Source organism: Muscardinus avellanarius (assembly GCF_963383645.1).
Source record: "Muscardinus avellanarius genome assembly, chromosome: 7".
Classification (NCBI taxonomy): domain Eukaryota; kingdom Metazoa; phylum Chordata; class Mammalia; order Rodentia; family Gliridae; genus Muscardinus; species Muscardinus avellanarius.
The window spans coordinates 88,008,977-88,028,397 of NC_137793.1; the positions used below are offsets into that span (position 1 = coordinate 88,008,977).

The 19,421-nt window shown below is 41.5% G+C and overlaps 1 protein-coding gene across 8 annotated transcripts in view; it reads right to left on the minus strand.

Moving 5' to 3' along the window:
• The window catches only part of PPP1R12B (protein phosphatase 1 regulatory subunit 12B), a gene marked incomplete at both ends in the record, with an annotated part of 232,936 nt that extends 214,275 nt beyond the window's left edge, over nt 1-18,661 (minus strand). For all 8 annotated transcript variants that reach the window (XM_080698454.1, XM_080698453.1, XM_080698449.1 and 5 more), the window contains one exon: nt 18,371-18,661. In XM_080698454.1, the coding sequence (XP_080554580.1) occupies nt 18,371-18,661 (291 nt within the window). The remainder of the gene's footprint in view (nt 1-18,370) is intronic.
• Nucleotides 18,662-19,421: the final 760 nt, after the last annotated feature.

Here is a 19,421-nt window from a genome sequence, read left to right on the forward strand (position 1 = left end):
GATCCTCCTGTCTCTGCCTCCCAAGGGCAGGGATTACAAGCGTGCGCCACCACGACTGGCTTAAAGCTTAATTTTCTTAAACCTATATATAATTTATAAAAGAATGTGATCTTAATATATAAGGCTTCATTTACATACCAATCCCTAAACTACACAAACAAAAAAATCAGTTTGTTTTATTCTTACTACCATTCTTACATTCTGCCAATCTGTTCACACCATACTTTGCTTGCCTTCAGCTGATGTCAAAACTATACTAATGACACAAGCAAACTGAGCTCTGCAAATACTTTCAACGGTTATTCCTAACCGTTGAACTCCTCTCATCCATATATTCCCTGAAGGGCAAGGATCTGAATTCTGCAATATTTTTAGCATCTAAAATCCTAATTTAACGCTGGGCGTAGTGGCACATGCTTGTAATCCCAGCATTTGGGAGGCTGACACAGGAAGGATTGTGGTTTGTGAACAGCCTCAGCTACTTAGTTAGGCCTTTGCAACTCAGTGAGACTGTGTTTCAAAATAAAGAATAAAAAATAGGGCTGAGAGTGTAGCTCTGAGGTAGAATGCCCCTGGGTTCCATCCTCAGTACCACAAAAAATAAACAGATAAATAAAAATCCTAATTTATGTTCTTCTACTAAATCTCTTGGTCTATGACAGATGTGGTGGCGCACACTTGCAATCCCAGTGCTTGGGAGGCTGAGACAGGAGGATCGCACAGGTTCAAAGCCAGCCTCGGCTACTTAGTGAGGCTCTCAGCAACTTAGTGAGACCCTGCTTTCAAATAAAGTATAAAACAGGTCTGGGAGTATAGCCTGGAGGTAGAAAAGCCCCTGGGTTCCTGGGTTCCCCCGCCCCCAGTATCCCCCACACACACATAAAAAAATCTCTTGGTCTTTAAAGAGCATAAGAACATTCTATCAGATTCCTAATTCCCTACATGCCCTAGCCAGCCAATGTTTAATCTAAAAATCTAAAACAAGAATCAACTACTAAGGAAGAAAAAAAATACTATGAGGCAAAAAAGTTTGAAATATGAACCCAATTTTATTATTCTTATTAAATTATCAAATGAAACAACTTACTACTCTTGCCATCACACTCTTCTCTGCTTAGTCAGTTCATTAAACACATCTTTATTCCCAGTATCTACAACTTAATAGATATTGTAGTAGATGCAACTAATAGAATGCCCAGTAAGTTGGGCACAGTCCCTGCCCTAACATGACAAGTAAGTTATCAGATATCAAGGGAAAACATAGACGCACCTAACATGGGAAAATATAGTACAGTTAGAGCCATGGGGAGGCCCCTTGCAGGCAATGATATTGAACACAGACCTGGAAAACAGGTAGGCAAAGAAAACAGGTAAGTATTGGGGAAATAGAGGAAGGAAACATACTAAAACTTGGACACAAGAGAACATGACATAAGAGAAATTAAAGGTGATCAATGTAGTTGAAATATAGAATTCAAAGTTGAAAATGTCAAGTGAGACTGGAGAACATGTTAATGACACTAATGAAGGATTGTAAGTAGGTTTCAGATTCCCCTGGTTGACATATAAAAAATGAATGAATGAAGAATAGAAGTATGACTATCTGTAAACAAGGCAACAGACAATAATTTGGACTAAATTGGTGGTAAAGAGAACAAATGTAAGTAGGCAGATTTAAGATAGAATTGGGTTATTATAAACTCATGAGAGGGCCATTTCTATATTATTCTCTCTTATGTCCCCAATGCTAGCTATGAACCTAGCATAAACTAAAGTGTTAGATAAACATTGCTGAAAAAATGAATCAAGAAAAATAAAGGTTTCTAGCATAACAACTGGGTAGAGAAAAATGCCCTTTCCTGAGAAAGAGAAAAGAGGCAAACCATATGAAGTATGTTGAGTCTGAAGTACCTCTGAGCCTCAAGGACAGATAATGAAGATACAAGTGGTTTGTAGTTATAAAACTAAAGAGAAAAATGAATCTTCTAGAAATGTAAAAAAACAATGGTATTCTCAGTTAAAGCTACCATTTGTAACTGGTACTTTTAAAGCATAATATGAGTAGCATCACCATATTCCTTTTAAACATCCCAAGATTTTCAGCCAATGGTAATCACATCAAAAACTAAATTACCAAATATGCTATATGACTACCTCTGTGTGTGTCTCTGTGTGCAGTGTGCGCTTGCACACACGCGTGCGCCTATGCTACTGGAGAGTAAACTCAGGAGCATTCTACTTCCAACCTATACCCTCAGGCTTACTTTTTAATTTTTACTTTGAAACAGGATCTCACTAGTCTCAATACTTGCCAAGGCTGTCCTTAAGCCTGAGATCCACTTATGTCAGCCTCCTGAGTACTGGGATTAACGGTATGGACCACCATGCCTGGCTTAAGTGTCATTTTTTTGTGTATACCATGACATAAAAGAAAAAAGGAAACAATGCTTTAGATAATATCTCACTAAGTAGGTACAGAATTTTGACAACGTAAGAAAAAAATTATAGGAGCAATAGTGAATGTCTATCTCTACAAAACTGTACCTAAGAGGCCTCCAAAACTAAACAGAAGATCTAAATGGAGAGGTTAAGCCAGGCGTGGTGGCGCACGCTTGTAATCCCAGCATTCGGAATTCGGGAGGCTGAGACCGGAAGTTTGCATTTCACGGACAGCCTCAGCTACTTAGTGAGTCCCTGCGCAATTTAGTGAGACCCTGTTTCAAAATATAAATAAATAATAGGGCAGGGGATGTAGCTCAGAGGTCATATGCCCCTGGGTTCCATCCCCAGACCTGCAAAAATAAATAAATAAATAAATAAATAAATAAATAAATAAATAAGAGGTTACTCAGGACTTCAGAAAATCAACATAACATGGGTAGAAGATTAGAAGCGTCTGGATTCAAACACACCAGAGTTCAAATGCCAGCATGACCTGTGAGTCTAGGCTAAGCACATTATCTTCTCTGATTCTCCTTCCTCATCATAAAACATAATACTAATGGTATAGAGCTGTTTATGTAAAGATAAACTTTAAAAAGCAAAAATGAATAGTATAACACTAGGTACTGAGTAACATTTATTATAAATATTATAAATATTATCATATTACATTATAAATAATATTTATATTTAGTAATATCTGTTATAAATATATATTACTAAGTGACATTATAATTATGACATACTATATGGACTGGGAAAGCACAAAGACCAATAAAAATAGTTGATATGTTAGCGTGGTATTTATACTTTGTTTTGTTTGTTTGTTTGTTGCAGTACTGGGGATAGAACCCAGGCGTATTCTACCTCAGAGCTACACCCACAATTTGATTCCTTTTTTTTTTTTTTTTTGGATGATACTGGTGATGGAACCCAGAGGCTTTCTACCTCTGGGCTACACTCCCAGACCTATTTTATATTTTATTTGGAAACAGGGTCTCACTAAGTTGCTGAGAGCCTCACTAAGTAGCTGAGGCTGGCTTTGAACCTGCATGATCCTCCTGTCTCAGCCTCCCAAGTACTAGGATTACAAGCGTGCGACACCACACCTGCTTTTTTAATGTATATTTTGAAATATATATTTTTTAATATATATTTTGAAACCAGGTCTCACTGAGTTACAGAGGGCCTCACTAAGTAGCTGAGGCTGTCCTCAAACCATGATCCTCCTGTCTCAGCCTCCCAAATGCTGGGATTACAAGCGTGCGCCACCATACCAGTCTGCTTTTTTCTTTTAAATAATTTTGCCCTACTTGAATGTTATCATGTTGATTAACAGTAGATATAAGAAATTAAAAAATCAAATGTGAAGCCAATTCTTAAAAGAATCCTTAGATTAATTCTCTTGGAATATGATTAATGTTACTATTATATTAAAGTTTTCAAAAGAGAAATACAAACTGTAAAGTATCATCCTTCTCCAAAAATTATTCAAACAAAGCCAAGTGTGCATATACCTATAATTCAAGTACTTGGGAGGCCGAAATGAAATCCTTCAATATATTCAATATATATTCAATGATTTCAAATGATGATTACATATATATGTGTGTGCAATATATATATACATATAAAACCATTCTTATTTTTAAATATTCAAACCACAGCTGGGTGTGGCGGCGCATGCTTGTAATCCCAGCATTCAGGAGGCTGAAACAAGGATTGCGGTTCAAAGACAGCCTCAGCTACTAGCTACTTACTGAGGCCCTCTGCAACTTAGTGAGAACCTGTTTCAAATTAAAGAATAAAAAATAGGGCAGGGGGTGTAGCTTGGAGGTAGAATGACCCTGAGTTCCATCCTCAGACCCGCAAAAATAAATAAATAAATACACACACACACACACACACACACACACACACACACACACATTCAAACCACAGATGTACTTTATAGAGACAGAATAACAGAATAGAAAATATCTAATATTGCCAGGCGTGGTGGCACATGCTTGTAATCCCCGCACTTGGGAGGCAGAGACAGAAGGATCACGCAGGTTCGAAGTCAGCCACGCTGGTTTAAGAGACCCTGTTTCCAAAAAAAATAAAATAGGTCTGGGAGTGTAGCCCGGAGGCAGAAGGACTTCTAGGAACCCCAGTACCACCAAAAAAAAAAAAAAGCCCTTGAGCTAGGAGAGGTGGTACAAGCCTATAGTCCCAGCTACTTGTGGGGCTGAGATGGTAGGATTATTTGAGCCCAAGAGTTTGAAAACAGCCTGGAGAACATACAAAGAACTCATCTCAAAAAACAAAAACCCTTTGAGTCTTGGTGACCCTGTCATGAACTAGCTACAGCACTGAGAAGAAGCAAGGAGTCAGTCTCTCTCTCTCTCTCTCTCTCTCTCTCTCTCTCTTTTTTTGGTGCAGTACTGGGGGTGGAACCCAGGGGCATTCTATCTCCGAGCTATATCCCCAGCCCTATTTTTTATTCTTTATTTTGAAACAGGGTCTCACTAAGTTGTGGAGGGCCTCACTAAGTAGCTGAGGCCGGGGACGACCTGGATCTTCTTGTCTCAGCCTCCCAAATGCTGGGATTACAAGTGTGCACCACCACGCCCAGCTCCATTCTTACTTGAAAACTGGTGCCAATCATAAATGTGTTGTCTGCTTTAAGCACCTATTACACACTTAAGAGTTCTAATAGTACGTTCTCCTGATACTAGCCCAAATGGCAACCGATGAGGAATGAATGGCTATGTACCTCAGATGGGCCCCAGTGCTGCGGGAACTCTCCAACAGGTGAAATTATTCTCAACAGATGGAATGCAGCTCAATTATCCTTCAAAATCACTTTCCATTACCCAGAGTGATTTATAATAAGGCGAGTCATTCTTTTGACCTCATTTTTCGTGCTATTTACTGTCAAGGAGGAACAATTCAAACATGGAAAATAAAATCAATACAAGAGGCATGCTTGAAAAACAATGAAGCTGTATACAAAGGATCCAAACTAAAGCCGTCTGGGAACTGTTTTTGAAACAGGGTCTCACTAAGTTGCTGAAGCTAGCCTCAAATCTGTAATCATTCTGTTTTAGCCTCCCAAATACTGGGATTACAGGTGTACACCACCATGCTTGGCTTTGTTTGGGCAATCCCACCCCCCACCCCTACTAATTGAATTCAAGGACCTTCTACCTCCCAAGCTACACCCCTGGCCCTATTTTTTATTCTTTATTTTGAAACAGTGTCTCACTAAGTTGCAGAGGGCCTCACTAAGTAGCTGAGGCTGACCATGAACCTGTGATCCTCCTGTCTCAGCCTCCTGAATGCTGGGATTACAAGCATGCACCACCACACCCAGCTTTGTTTGGGCACTTTAAAGTCATAGCTCATACCTAGGTTATTAATTTTTTTAAAAAAAAAGCAAATAAATTTGGCAAAAAATGTTGCTAAGAAGCTGAAAAAAGTAAACTCACCTCTCCTGAAATGTACTCACATAAACAAAACACAGTTCATAAAACCATACATCCCTCAGTGACATTCACTTTCAGTTAGAAAGTCAGGTTTCTTGAGTCTCAGAACACAACACCAAGCCAGCTAACTCAATTTCCATACAAGTGCTCCAAACATCACTCCCCTTGTCTAAGGTTAAGTCCCTCGTTTGCTCAGTTGACAGCCTAAAACTGACACTTTGAGAATGCTCACTCTCTCTTCCTATCTTCTTCCTTATAAGGTGGGTACCTAAAGAAAGTTTTTCTCTTCTCTTTATACAACCAGTTTACCTGTCTATTTTCTTTGGCGCCTTTCAAGTTTCTTTGCATAATGCAATTCAAGGGCTGGTATTTGTTTGGGGGGGGACAAGAAATCATATTACTGAACTGGAATTTTGCGGGGGAGGAATACTTCAGTTAAGAATGAACGGAAAGCCCGGCACAGTGATGCACATCTGTAGTCTCAGTATTTACAAGGCTGGGTGAGACAGGAGAATTTCAAGTTCAAGGACAACGGTAACCTAGAAATACCTCATTTCAAAATTTAATTTTTTTTTTTTTGGGCGATATTGGGAATGGAACCCAGGGGCATTCTATTACTGGGGCATTATTAATAAGTAGATGAGGTTGGCTTCGAACCTGTGCGATCCTCCTGTCTCAGCCTCCTGAATGCTGGAATTACAAGCATGAGCCACCACGCCAGGCATAAAAATTATTTTGAAAGGGCTGGAAAGCCAGGCGTGGTGATGCACACTTGTAATCCCAACATTTGGGAGGCTGAGACAGGAAGGAGGATTGGGGTTCACGGACAGTCTCAGCTACTTAGTGAGGCCCTCCACAACTTAGTGAGACCCTGTTTCAAAATAAAGAATAAAAGGGCTGGGAATGTAGTCGGAGGTAGAACGGCACATGGTTAAATCCTCAATACCACAATAAATAAACAAATAAATAAATAGTGGATGAAATAGATATGAAAAGATGGCAGAGAGAGTTTACTCTGTTGTCATCAAAATTTCCATCTGAAGAATACTAATCTATACACTGAGTATCAGCCAGGCAAGGTGGTGCACACTTGTAATCCTAGCATTAGGGAGGCTAAGACAGGAGGGTCCGGGTTCATGGCCACCCCAGCTGCTTAGTGAGACCCTCCACAGCTTAGTGAGATCCTGTTTTAGAAAAAAGAATAAAATCGGCTGGAGATGTAGCTTCGAGGTAATATGCCCCTGGGTTCAATCTTCAGTACCATAAAATAAGAATTAAGAAAAAAAAAAAAGACTAGCCGGGTGTGGTGGCACAGGTTTGTAATCCCAGCTTTCCGGAGGCTAAGACAGGAGGATCGCAGTTCATGGACAGCCTCAGCTACTTAGTGAGGCCCTCTGTAACTCAGTGAGACTCTGCTTCAAAATAAAGAATAAAAAAAAAAATAGGGCTGGGGGTGTCAATTGAAGGTAGAATGCCCCTGGGTTTTATTCTCAGTACCACACACAAAAAATAAATAAATAAAAAGACTAAAACATAGGTGTAGCTTTGAGGCACAATAGCCCTGGGTTTCATCCCTAGTACCGCAAAAATAAATAAATAAATAAGGCATGGGTTGTAGAATGCCCCTGGGTTCCATTCTTAAATAAATAAATAGAATGCTAAGTATCATGGCAAGCCTTGTAACCACCATTTATTATACCTATACTAACCACTTTATTCACAATTTGCTTTTTTTCTTTTTTCTTTTCTTTCTTTTTTTTTTTTTTTTTTTTTTTTTTTTGCAGGTCTAGGGATGGAACCCAGGGGCATTCGACCTCCCTCCAAGCTACACCCCCTGTCCTATTTTTTATTCTTTATTTGAAACAGGGCCTAAGTAGCTGAGGCTGTCCTCTAACTGTGATCCTCTGGTCTCAACCTCCTGGGTTTACAAGTGTGGGCCACCACACCTGGCTGCAATTTGCATTTTTTAATCTGATCACTGGTATCCTAACTAGAAACTCAACACAAGATATGATGAGTAGAAGAATTACTTAGTTAACAGAATTCAGGTCAAGACTGGCCTGAAATTTCAAAATTCTATTAGGCCATCAATGGCCACTAATCAATCAATCAATCTCTCTCTCTCTCTCTCTCTCTCTCTCTCTCTCTCTCTCTCACACACACACACACACACACACACACACACACACACACACAGAGAGAGAGAAAGAGAGAGAGAGAGAGAGAGAGAGAGAGAGAGAGAGATAACTAGACATTGTATGCCTTCTGATACTTAAAACTTGCCCAAAAAAGTTCCAATCTGAACCAGAGCAAATCTCTAAATCAATCTGTAAATCAGTTTACAAACAACACATTCTGAGTGGTAAGAGGAATCAGCTATTCTGTTAACCAAAATTCAATGTAGTTTCTAACTATTGCTAAGTAAAAAGTAACAAGAAGCACAGCAGGAAATATAAATTAAATGTTCAATAAATAAATGCTAAGAGAGTAAGTGGCAGAAGGAACTCATTGGCACTGACCTCCCTAGCACTGCGCCCCCCAGGCTGCCTTCCAGTGAAAGCACTAATGAATGGGAGACAGATCAAACCAGACGGAAAGCAGAATAATCTAACCTAGCTAATGAGCCTGTCAATAATAGAGGTATAGCCTGCCTGCCCTACTGTCAGATTTAATATCCTAAAACATTCTTAAATCACAAATAATAAAACCATTGTAACTAGCTAGAAACAGGACTCTCAAGGACTCCTGTTGTATATTTTGATCCCTAATTTAAATTACAATCATATTGATGAAAGGTCTACTTTTTTTTTTTCTCTTAAAGAAGTTAACAGAAGCCTGGCATGGTGGCACAGGCTTGTAATCCCAGCATTTGGGAGGCTGAAACCGGAGGATCACAGTTCACAGACAGCCTCAGCTACTTATTAAGGCCCTCTGCAACTTAGTGAGACCCTGTTTCAAAATAAATAAAAAATAGGGCAGGGGGTGTGGTTCGGAGGTTGAATGCCTCTGGGTTCCATCTCCAAACCTACAAAAAAAAGACGTTAATAGCCAGGCGTGGTGTCGCACGCTTGTAATCCCCACGCTTGAAAGGCAAAAACAAATGGATCACGCAGGTTCGAAGCCAGCCGCGCTGGCTTAAGAGACCCTGTTTCCAAAAATAAAATAGGTCTGGGAGTGTAGCCCAGAGGTAGAAGGGCTTCCAGGAACCCCAGTACCACCAAAAAAAAAAAAAAGAAGTTAACAGAAACACTAACTTATGTTATCCTCAATAGTACAAAAAGAACTTTATGTAACCTCCATCAAAGTCCTTAAAAAACATCTCTCTACTGAAATTGCTCATTCAAAGATTACACATGAGCTGGGTGCCATGGCGCAGGCCTGTAGTCTCAGTACTTGGGAGGCTGAAACAAGAAAATTGCAGGTTCAATGACGGGGGGCGGGGGGGGGGGGGATGTAATTCAGAGGTGCCCTTGGGCTCAATTCCCAGTACAAAAAAAAAAGTCAACATCAAATGCAAGCAAGGATGTGTTATGGACTAAATGTCTGTAGCTCCTCTTAATTTATTTGTGGAAGTGGAGGCTTTGGGAAGTAATTAGGTCATGAATTTTAATTCATTTGAGGAGGTGGGGGCTTTGAGAAGTAATTAGATTATGAGAATGGAGCCCTCATACATGGGGTTAACATCCTGGAGGAAGAGGCATAATTGTTTAAGGCTGGGATTAGAAGTGTGCATCACCATGCCGGGCATTTTTTTTATTTTTGAAACAGGGTCTCACTGTGTTGCAAAGGGCCTCACTAAGTAGCTGAGGCTGTCCTCGAACTGCAATCCTCCTGCCTCAGCCTCCCAAATTCCTGCCTCAGCCTCCCAAATGCTAGGATTACAAGCGTGCACCACCACACCTGGCTATGTTCTACATCTTGATTATGGTGGAGGTTACACATCTCAAAACTCATGGGGCTCTACAAAAGAAGGCTGAGTTTTACTGTATATACAGTATACCTAAGCCAGGTATAATGGCACACTCTTGTAATTCCAGTACTTGGGAGACTGAGACAGGAAGATCCAGGTTCACCGCCAGCCTCATCTACTTAGTGAGATCCTCCACAACTTAGTGAGACCCTGTTTCAAAATAAAGCCAGGGGTATAACACAGAGGGAGAATGCGTCTGAGTTCAATTCCCAATTCCTCAAAATAAATAAATTACTTACTTAATTAAAGTATATCCTAATTTAAAATGTTGAAAAGTAAAAATAAACAATTACTTAAATTTAAGTCACCATCCGGGCATGGTGGCACATGCTTATAATACCAGTACTTGGGAGGCTGAGACAGGGGAATCGTACAGGTTCAAAGCCAGCCTCAGCTGGCTCTCAGCAACTTAGTGAGACACTCTTTTCAAATAAAATATATATTTTAAAAAAAATAGGTCTGGGAGTGTAGCCCAGAGGTAGAAAGTCGCTGGGTTCCATCCCTAGTACCATAAAAAAAAAAGTTACCAACAAGACTTGTCTAGCCTCTTACCTTCAGCAAAATTATGTTCAATCTACATATATTGACAGTTGCCTATTTTAGAAGACTTACAGAGAAAATTCCAAAAGTTCAAATTAGCAGCATAAGCCGGGCGTGGTGGCGCACGCTTGTAATCCCAGCATTCAGGAGGCTGAGACCTGGAGGATCGCGGTTCGTGGACAGCCTCAGCTACCTAGTGAGGCCCTCTGCAACTCAGTTAGACCTGGTTTCAAAATAAAGACTAAAAAATAGGGCGGGGGTGTAGCTCAGAGGTCGAACCCAGAGCCCTGGGTTCCATGCCCAGATCCAAAAAAAAAAAAAAAAAAAAAAATTAGCAGCATACAGTTATTCAATAGGAGTTTGAGAATGGGTAAGAAAACTTTGGCTAGGAAATATATAAAAGTCATTTGCATCTATGCTTTCAAAATAAATTAAAAAACTAATGTCCAAAACTGGCTTTTAAGGCTACTATAAAATGGAAACTTGGGACTAATATGTAACAAGGGGCTAGGAGCCCATTATAGTCTGACGCATTACATTAACCAATTTTAAGAAGTAAGATACAAAAATGATTAGGATAAATGACAGTTCTTGATGAACAATGATGAAGGAAGGAGCCAACAGGACTTTCTGAATCCCATATTGCCGTGTGTCCTGACACTAAGCAGAATAAAACAAGACCCAAGGTAAGGCAAAAGTCACTTCACAGATGGAACTATGAGAGAAATAAGTATTGAGTTTGGAATAAAAGAAAAAGGAACAGGAGACAAGTTTTACACTATTAAATAAGTTAGCATATATAACATACTGCCTTACACTGAACTGAACACATTGTCATCTTAGTCTTCTGTTTTACTCTGATTTTAAATTGCTCTGCTTAGCCAGGCATGAAGCTGCGCACTTGTAATCCCAGCATTCGGGAGGCTAAGACAGGAGGATCGCAGTTCGTGGACAGCCTCAGCTACTTAGTGAGGCCCTTTGCAACTCAAGGAGACCCTGTTTCAAAATAAAGAATAAAAAGTAGGGCGGGGGGGTGTAGCTTGGAGGTAGAATGCCCCTGGATTCCCTCCCCAGTACTGCAAAAAAAGAAACAACAAAAAAAACCCAAAACTGTTCTGCCTATCCTCCTCCTTCAATCTCTCCCTATCTTTACATCTTTTCCAGATAAACATGTAAGTCTAACTAACTCCCTCAGAATACAGGGTGAGAGTGAAACAAATCTAGAATGACAAGTTACATTCCAGTTTGCGGTGACCCTGAGAACGTTACAAAGCCAATTTTAATTTCTTTTTTCGGTACTGGGGATGGAGCCCAGGGGCATACTACCTCCAAGCTACACCTCCAGCCCTATTTTTTTATTCTTTATTTTGAAACAGGGTCTCACTGAATTGCAAAGGACCTCACTAAGAAGTTGAGGCTGTCCGCAAACTGCCTTCCTCCTGTCTCAGCCTCCCAAATGCTGGTAGTATAAGCATGTGCCACCACGCCCGGCTGCCAATTTTAATTTCTGAATAAAGCATGGTATTATTGTAATCTCCTTGATATCTCTCTAAATGAAGACTGATCAGAATGGGCTAGAGACAAGACATATGTTGATGGTTATCAGTATTCCTAACCAAAACAGATATAAGTGCCAATATATAATATATGCTGAAAGAAAATCAGGCATTCCTCTTTTTTTGGTACTGGTCATTGAACTCAGGAGCATTCAACCTCTGTGCTATACACCCCCCCCCCTTTTTTGAAACAAGGCCTTGTTATGTTGTTGAGGCTGGTCTTAAACCTGTGTTCCTCCTGTCTCAGCCTCCCATGTACTTACATTAGAGGTGGAAAGAGACACAATGCTCAGTTTAAGCAGACATTCATCTTAATGAATTTAAAAAAAAAATCTCTATTCTGAAAGCAAGCACTTGCCTTTTACAACAGCTCAAAAATTTGTTATAGTTTCTAAGAGTTTGTTTCTAGGTCTGGAGGTATACTTAGTATACCAAGAAAAGTGCTAAGAATCAACCTTACTGCATAGATTAAACTTTAAAAGTACCAGTCCAGCCGGGTGTGGTGGCGCACACTTGTAATTCCAGCGTTTGGGAAGGCTAAGACAGGAGAATCGCACAGGTTCGAAGCCAGCCTCAGCTACTTAGTGAGGCTCTCAGCAACTTAGTGAGACCCTGTTTCCAAATAAAGTATAAAATAGGTCTGGGAGTGTAGCCCGGAGGTAGAAAAGCCCATGAGTTCCAACCTCACATAAATAAATAAATAAATAAATAAATAAATAAATAAATAAATAAATAGTATCAGTCCAGAGCCAGGCGTGGTGGCATACGCTTGTATGCTGAGACAGGAGGGTTGCAGGTTCAGAGTCAGCCTCAGCTACTTAGTAATGCCCTCTTACTAGTAAGACCCTATTTCAAAAAAAAGAATAAAAAAATAGTGCTGGGGACATAGATTGGAGGTAGAATATCCCTGGGTTCCATCCCCAGTACTGCAAAAAAAAAGTACTAGTCCACATAGAATTATTAACATGCACATTCCTTCCTATAATATATAGGCACAAATATAATGAAAAGCTGAACATGGTGGCACATACTTGCAGTCCCAGTATTTGGAAGGCAGAGACAAGAGTAGAACAGGTTCCCAGCCAGCCTCAGCAACATAGTGAAGCTCTCTGCAACTTGGTGAGACCCTGTTTCAAAATAGACAATAAAAAAGGACTTGGGATAGCTGGGCATGGTGGCACACAGTTGTAATCCCAACATTTGAGAGGCTGAGACTGGAGGATCGCAGTCTGCGGACAGTCTCAGTTATTTAGTGAGGCCCTTGGCAACTTAGTGAGACCCTGTTTCAAAATAAAGAATTTTTAAAAATAGGACAGGGAGTATAGCTTAGAGGTCAAATGCCCCTGGATTCCATCCCCAGAACCTAAAAAAAAAAGAAAAAAAGAAAAAAAAGACAGAGGTGTCAGGACCACAAAATAAATAAGTAAATAGAAATTCTTTGTGAGCAAATGCTTTCAAGGATATATAATTAGAATAACACCTTTTTCACTAAAGATTCCAGGAACTAAATCAGACTACCAAACCTTAATTTATTCACAAAAGGTAGTTAGTCTACCTCAGTTTCCAAGGCTTTCATCAGAGTTGATCTAACCTTTGAGATAGTTTTTATCACAGTCTATTTCAAGTATTATTAATAGGCCTCCTGGAGCTTGTAATCTTTGACTCAAGCACCTCGTGGTCTCAGCAAAGGCTGCCAAGAATGAAAGGTCTCTAAGTCAAAAGTGGCATCAACATACTACAACCTGCAGAGAGTGCAAATTGTCTACTGTGACCTTGTGGGAAAAGGAGAAAATCTGACCCCCAATATTATAAACGGGTTCTTCCATTACACCAAGATGATAATCCACAGCTGGTCAAGTAGCCCTGGCCAAAACAAAGGAAAGGAAGCTATTATCCAGATAATGCATAGCATGCTTATGTAACAAATGGATATTTTAACTAAATAATTCAGATATCTCTACCACTCATTCTTAATTTTACAGAAACAAATCAGCAGTAATGTAGGTGGCTCAGCAACTGGAAGCTCTGGTCTTAATGTTTTGAAAATAATCTTTTATGTACCATAAGAGTTCTTTAGATCCTGGAGAAACACATTTTAACTCTTTGCATGATTTATAAGAGTTCCTAAGCCAATAACGGTCCCTTGTCTTGATTCAAAAAGAAAGTTTTTCAAAAGAGGTTGTTTTGACTTCAAATCTTTTTTTTTTTTTTTTTTTTTTCCCAGTACTGGGGATGGAACCCAGGGGCATTCTCCCTCTGAGCTACACCCCCAGCCCTATTTTTTGTCATTTTGAAACAGGGTCTCACTAAGTTGCAGAGGGCCTAAGTAGCTGAGGCTGTCTAAGAACTTTGATCCTCCCTCCTGTCTCAGCCTCCCGAATGCTGGGATTTACAAGGGTGTGCCACCACACCCGGCTCTTGACTTCAAATCTTTGCGCAGCCTAATCTTTAGCTGAATTCATCTAGTATTGAGTATACCTGTTCAGTTCAACTTACCCTGTAGATGTGAAGGAATGTCTATATTACATTTGCAGATAATAATAAAAAAAATCCATAACTGCTGTCCTGTTCCTCTCCTATTTCAAGAAACTACTGGAAGTGCAGCATGTAGTGAGATACTGCACTTCACAAATGGGGTGGTAAAGAAGAGAGAAAGGCAGGAACTAAGGTACTCAGCATCAGGAGAAGAGTTCAGAAACATGGTTACTAGAAACTGGAAAGTCTACCATGAGTGATCTCAAAGAAAGTACTTTTCTCACAATGACATTAAAATGTGTATGAGAAGGGGAAAAAAATGTGTTGGTGGGGATCGCTTATAATCCCAGTATTTGGGCACTGACACAGAAGGACTGTAGGTTCCCAGGTGGCCTCAGCAACTTACAGAGGTCCTCCGTGACTTAGTGAGACCCTGTTTCATACTAAATAAATAAAACAGGGCCTGAAGTATAGCTCAGAGGTAGAATGCCCCTAAATTCAATCCCAGGACCCCCTCCCCCCACACACACACACACGTGTATGGGAAGGACCAGACTTAGCTGGCTCCTTCATTTTAAAAGAAACAAGGTGCCGGGCATGATGGCACACGCTTGTAATCCCCACACTTGGGAGGCAGAGACAGATTCACGCAGGTTCGAAGCCAGCCTTGCTAGCTTAGGAGACCCTGTTTCCAAATAAAAATATAAAAATAGAGGCCGGGCGTGGTGGCACACGCTTGTAATCCCCGCGCTTGGGAGGCAGAGACAGGAAGATCGCTCAGGTTCGAAGCCAGCCGTGCTGGCGTAAGAGACCCTGTTTCAAAAATATAAAAATAGGTCTGGGAGTATAGCCCGGAGGTAGAAGGGCTTCCAGGAACCCCAGTACCACCAAAAAATAAATAAATAAATAAGTCTGGGAGTGTAGCCCGGAGGTAGAAGGGCTTCCAGGAACCCCAGTACCACCAAAAATAAAAATAAAATAAAAAATAAAAATAGGTCTGTGAGTGTAGCCTGGAGATAGAAGGGCTTCCAGGAACCCCAGTACCACCAAAAATTAATTAATTAATTAATTAATTAATTAATAATAAAAATAAAAATAGGTCTGGGAGTGTAGCCTGGAGGTAGAAGGGTTTCCAGGAATCCCAGTACCACCCCCCCCCCAAAAAAGGGGAACAAGGTTACTGAGTTACACTAAGAAAATAGTACTTCAAGAGAATAATGACTGGGAAAAGGGAAAACAGGGACTAGAAAGCTTGATTACATTTCTCTGTTCTCTAAACATCCATAAAAGGATTTCCAAAATCCAGATCTCAATCTCTTCCATAACACATGCACATCTAAAAACTAAGAATGAACCTTTCCAAAAAGCTCAGAAATCTGGTTTAATTTTTAATTAAAATTTAATGTGGTTCTTCTCTTAGTTTCTCTCTTTATTTATATTCAGTTTCATATTCTGTGGGATACAGAACTCTGAAATTTAAATTTGAAAAATCTGCATCTACTGGCAATTTCTCTCCTTTTTAACCTTGCGCAAGTAACAATTTTTCTAAGCTTCAGTTTCCTCATCTTGGAAATGAGAATAACGGCATTACCTGCCACATGGACTTCACAGGATCATTACTGAGACTCACATGAGGAAAGACATATGAAATTGTGTGTATGTGTGTGTGTGTGTGTGTGTGTGTGTGTGTGGTACTGGGGGTGGAACCCAGGGGCTTTCTACCTCCAGGCTATACTCCCAGACCTAATTTATACTTTATTTGGAAACAGGGTCTCACTCAGTTGCTGAGAGCCTCACTAAGTAGCTGAGGCTGGCTTCGAACCTGTGCAATTCTCCTGTCTCAGCCTCCAAGCGCGGGAATTACAAGCGTGCACCACCATGCCAGGCCTTGAAATCACTTTTAAACAGTAAATCATTACATAAACATAGCTGGTTGCTGCCCTTAGGTGGGGCACTGTTATATACACAAAAAATGAGCGGGCGTGATAGCACAGGCTTGTAATACCTGGGAGGCTGAGACAGGAGAATCACAGGTTCACACCTAGCCTCAGCTACTTAGTGAAGCCCTCTGCAACTTAGTGAGACTCTGTTTCAAAATAAAGAATAAAAAATAGGGCTGGAGGGGGGGTGTAGCTTAGAGGTAAACTGCCTCAGGGTCCAATCCCCAGTTCTACCAAAAAAAAAAAAAAAAAAAAAGCACAAAAATGGATAAAACTGGGGTATAAAGAGAAGTTTCTTCCACCTGAAAGAGAAGAGATGCAAAAATATTGGCTGCCTGGCATGGTGGTGCACGCTTGTAATCCCAGCATTTGAGAGGCTGAGACAGGAGGATGGCGGTTCATTGGCAGCCTCAACTACTTAGTGAAGCCCTCTGCAACTTAGTGAGACCCTGTTTCAAAATAAAGAGTGTAGCTCAGAAGTCAAATGCCCCCTGGGTTCCATCCCCAGACCCGCAAAAAGAAAAGAAAAAAAAAAAGATATTGGCTAAATATATTTTGGGAACTGGTTTAACATAAAGTTAAATTATTATTTTTTTACAAACATAACAAACTTTACTTGCCCAGTTAATATCTTTTTTTTTTTTTCATGTTGTTGTTGCAGTAGTGGGGATTTAACTGAGGATTTTTTGCATGCTAGGCAAGCCTCTACCACTAAGCTACTCCTCCAACCCTTATTTTGAAACGGGTCTGAGTTGCAGAGGGCCTCACTAAGTAGCTGAGGCTGTCCGCAAACCGCGATCCTTGGATCCTCCAGTCTCAGCCTCCCGAATGCTGGGATTACAAGCGTGTGCCACCACACCGGGCTCCTTTGCTGGGATTACAAGCGTGTGCCACCACATCGGGCTCCTTTACTTTATTTTGAGATAGGGTCTCGCTAAGGTGGCCAGAGTCTGGCCTTGAACTTGTGATCCTCTTGCCTCAGCCTCCCAAGTAGCTGGAATTACAGGTGGGGGCCAACATGCCTGGTATGAATTATTTAGAAGTGGGTTCTCATGTAAACATATTCACTTTGCACAAAGAGCAAAAGAAAAATATTAAGAGTAAGTGCCCAACACTCCGCTCACCAAAATAACTGATGAAGTTCACTTGGGGAGAGAGGGTGGAGTTAGTTATGAGAGTCAGTATACACAGAATATTGTTGCATAAGTGAGAAAAGTTAAAGGTGTTATTTCCAAGGACAGAACTGTTAGGTCATCCCCATATACTCTACTATAGCTATATACATAGTATTTCTACATAGGGCTTTAAGGGGGAAAAAAGTTGAAAAGATATTCCATAAGTATCAAAGAGATATAAGTGATTCAGTAGTTTAGTCCTCCAGAGAAAAGGCGGAGGGAAGAAAATAAAACATAACAATGAGGTCAAGGGTGTTCCAGGAGCGATAGCCAGGAAAAGGCTCAAATTGTATTTAGAGCACTACAAATCAGTAAAACAAGAGATGTGGTTTCACAAGATCTGTTTGCCCTAGCCCAGTATAGGGATTTACTCTTTAAGTGATCTAAGATATTTGGTAACGGGGCCACACAAACAGAAAATCGAATTTTCTGAAAGGGCATCAGACAAATGCTACTAACTATACACATTGAGTTGACACTGTTTACCGGCACACCAAGACAGAAGGGTAGATGACTAATCTACAGGGATAACATGGAGACCAAATCATCAGTAACCATGACAACTCAAGTAGGTGGAGGGAAATACAAACACTGACCAGGCTTGGGGGTTACAGTATTCCCTCAGGTTGAAACCCTGGGGTCGGAGAAAGACCCGATTAGTGGAGGAAGGTGGCTAAGAATGAAAGCGAGTTGACCAAAGGAGCAGTAACCATGCAACAGGGCTGGCGATGAAACTAATACTCTCCATGGGGCGGATCGCACGGTCACAGGCTCAGCAGCAGGAGACTGAAAAGGGAATTACCTGGTGCAGGGCTGTCAAGCCGTCCACGTTGACCGTGTTGATATCAGCACCTCGTGCCAGAAGCTTTTTCACCTCGTCGGTGTCCCCACTGGAGCAGGCGGCCAGGAACACAGCGCCGTCCTCGAAGCGGACCCGGGGGCTCCCGTGCCGCGTCTGCGCCTGCCGCCCCGCGCCCCGCCGCTCCGCGGGCTCCTGCTCAGTCAGCGAGCCCCGCCAGCGTCGCAGCTGCTCAGCCCGCCGCATTCGTGCCGACTCTGCCCGCTTCCCGCCCAGGTGCTCCAGTTCCGCCATGTCTCCCGCCTCGGCACCTGCTGCCGAAACTATCACCGCTCGACTGCTCGTGCGGCTGGGGTTGCCGCTGCCGCCTCCCTCCGCGCACTTCAGCCGGGAGCAGAAGGCGGAGACCACCGCGCCGCCATCTTTACTCCTCCCGCCACGAGCACTGCCCGCACGCTCCCCCGGCTTCAACACGCAGGCGCTGCCCGGGCCCCGGGGCATCACGGGACTTGGAGTCAGAGAGCTGCCCCCGCAGGGCACCTCGGCGCGAGAGGGGAACTACAAGTCCCTGAATGCACCAGAAAAGAGGCCGGGACCTGCCGCGCCCGCCTCGCCGCCCGACCCGACAGGGTCACCTTTGCCCTGAAGCTGGACCTGTCTCCCCGACAGGAGTCAGCCTCTTCCCCCATGCATTTTGGGAATCGTAGTTTATTCCTGATATGACTGGTATCTAATCTTCGCTTCCTAATGATCAGATATCTAACACTTCTGTAGTGGAAAAGAAGCAGTGGTCTATCCCTGCTTTCTAGTGGGGAAAACTAAACATAAAGTAGAATCCAGAAAAGATCTCGAAAAGGATGCATCCAGAAATGGTGGGAAAAACTTAAGCTTTTAATTCAAATATGCAGACAAGTTACTGGACTTCTCTGAGCCTGTTTCTTTATGTTAAAATTGGAAATAATATATCTCATAGGTAGTTGTGTGGATCAAACGTGATAATATATGCAAGAATGTCTAGTGCTATCCCTCGCACATCTCAACTTGTAATAAATAT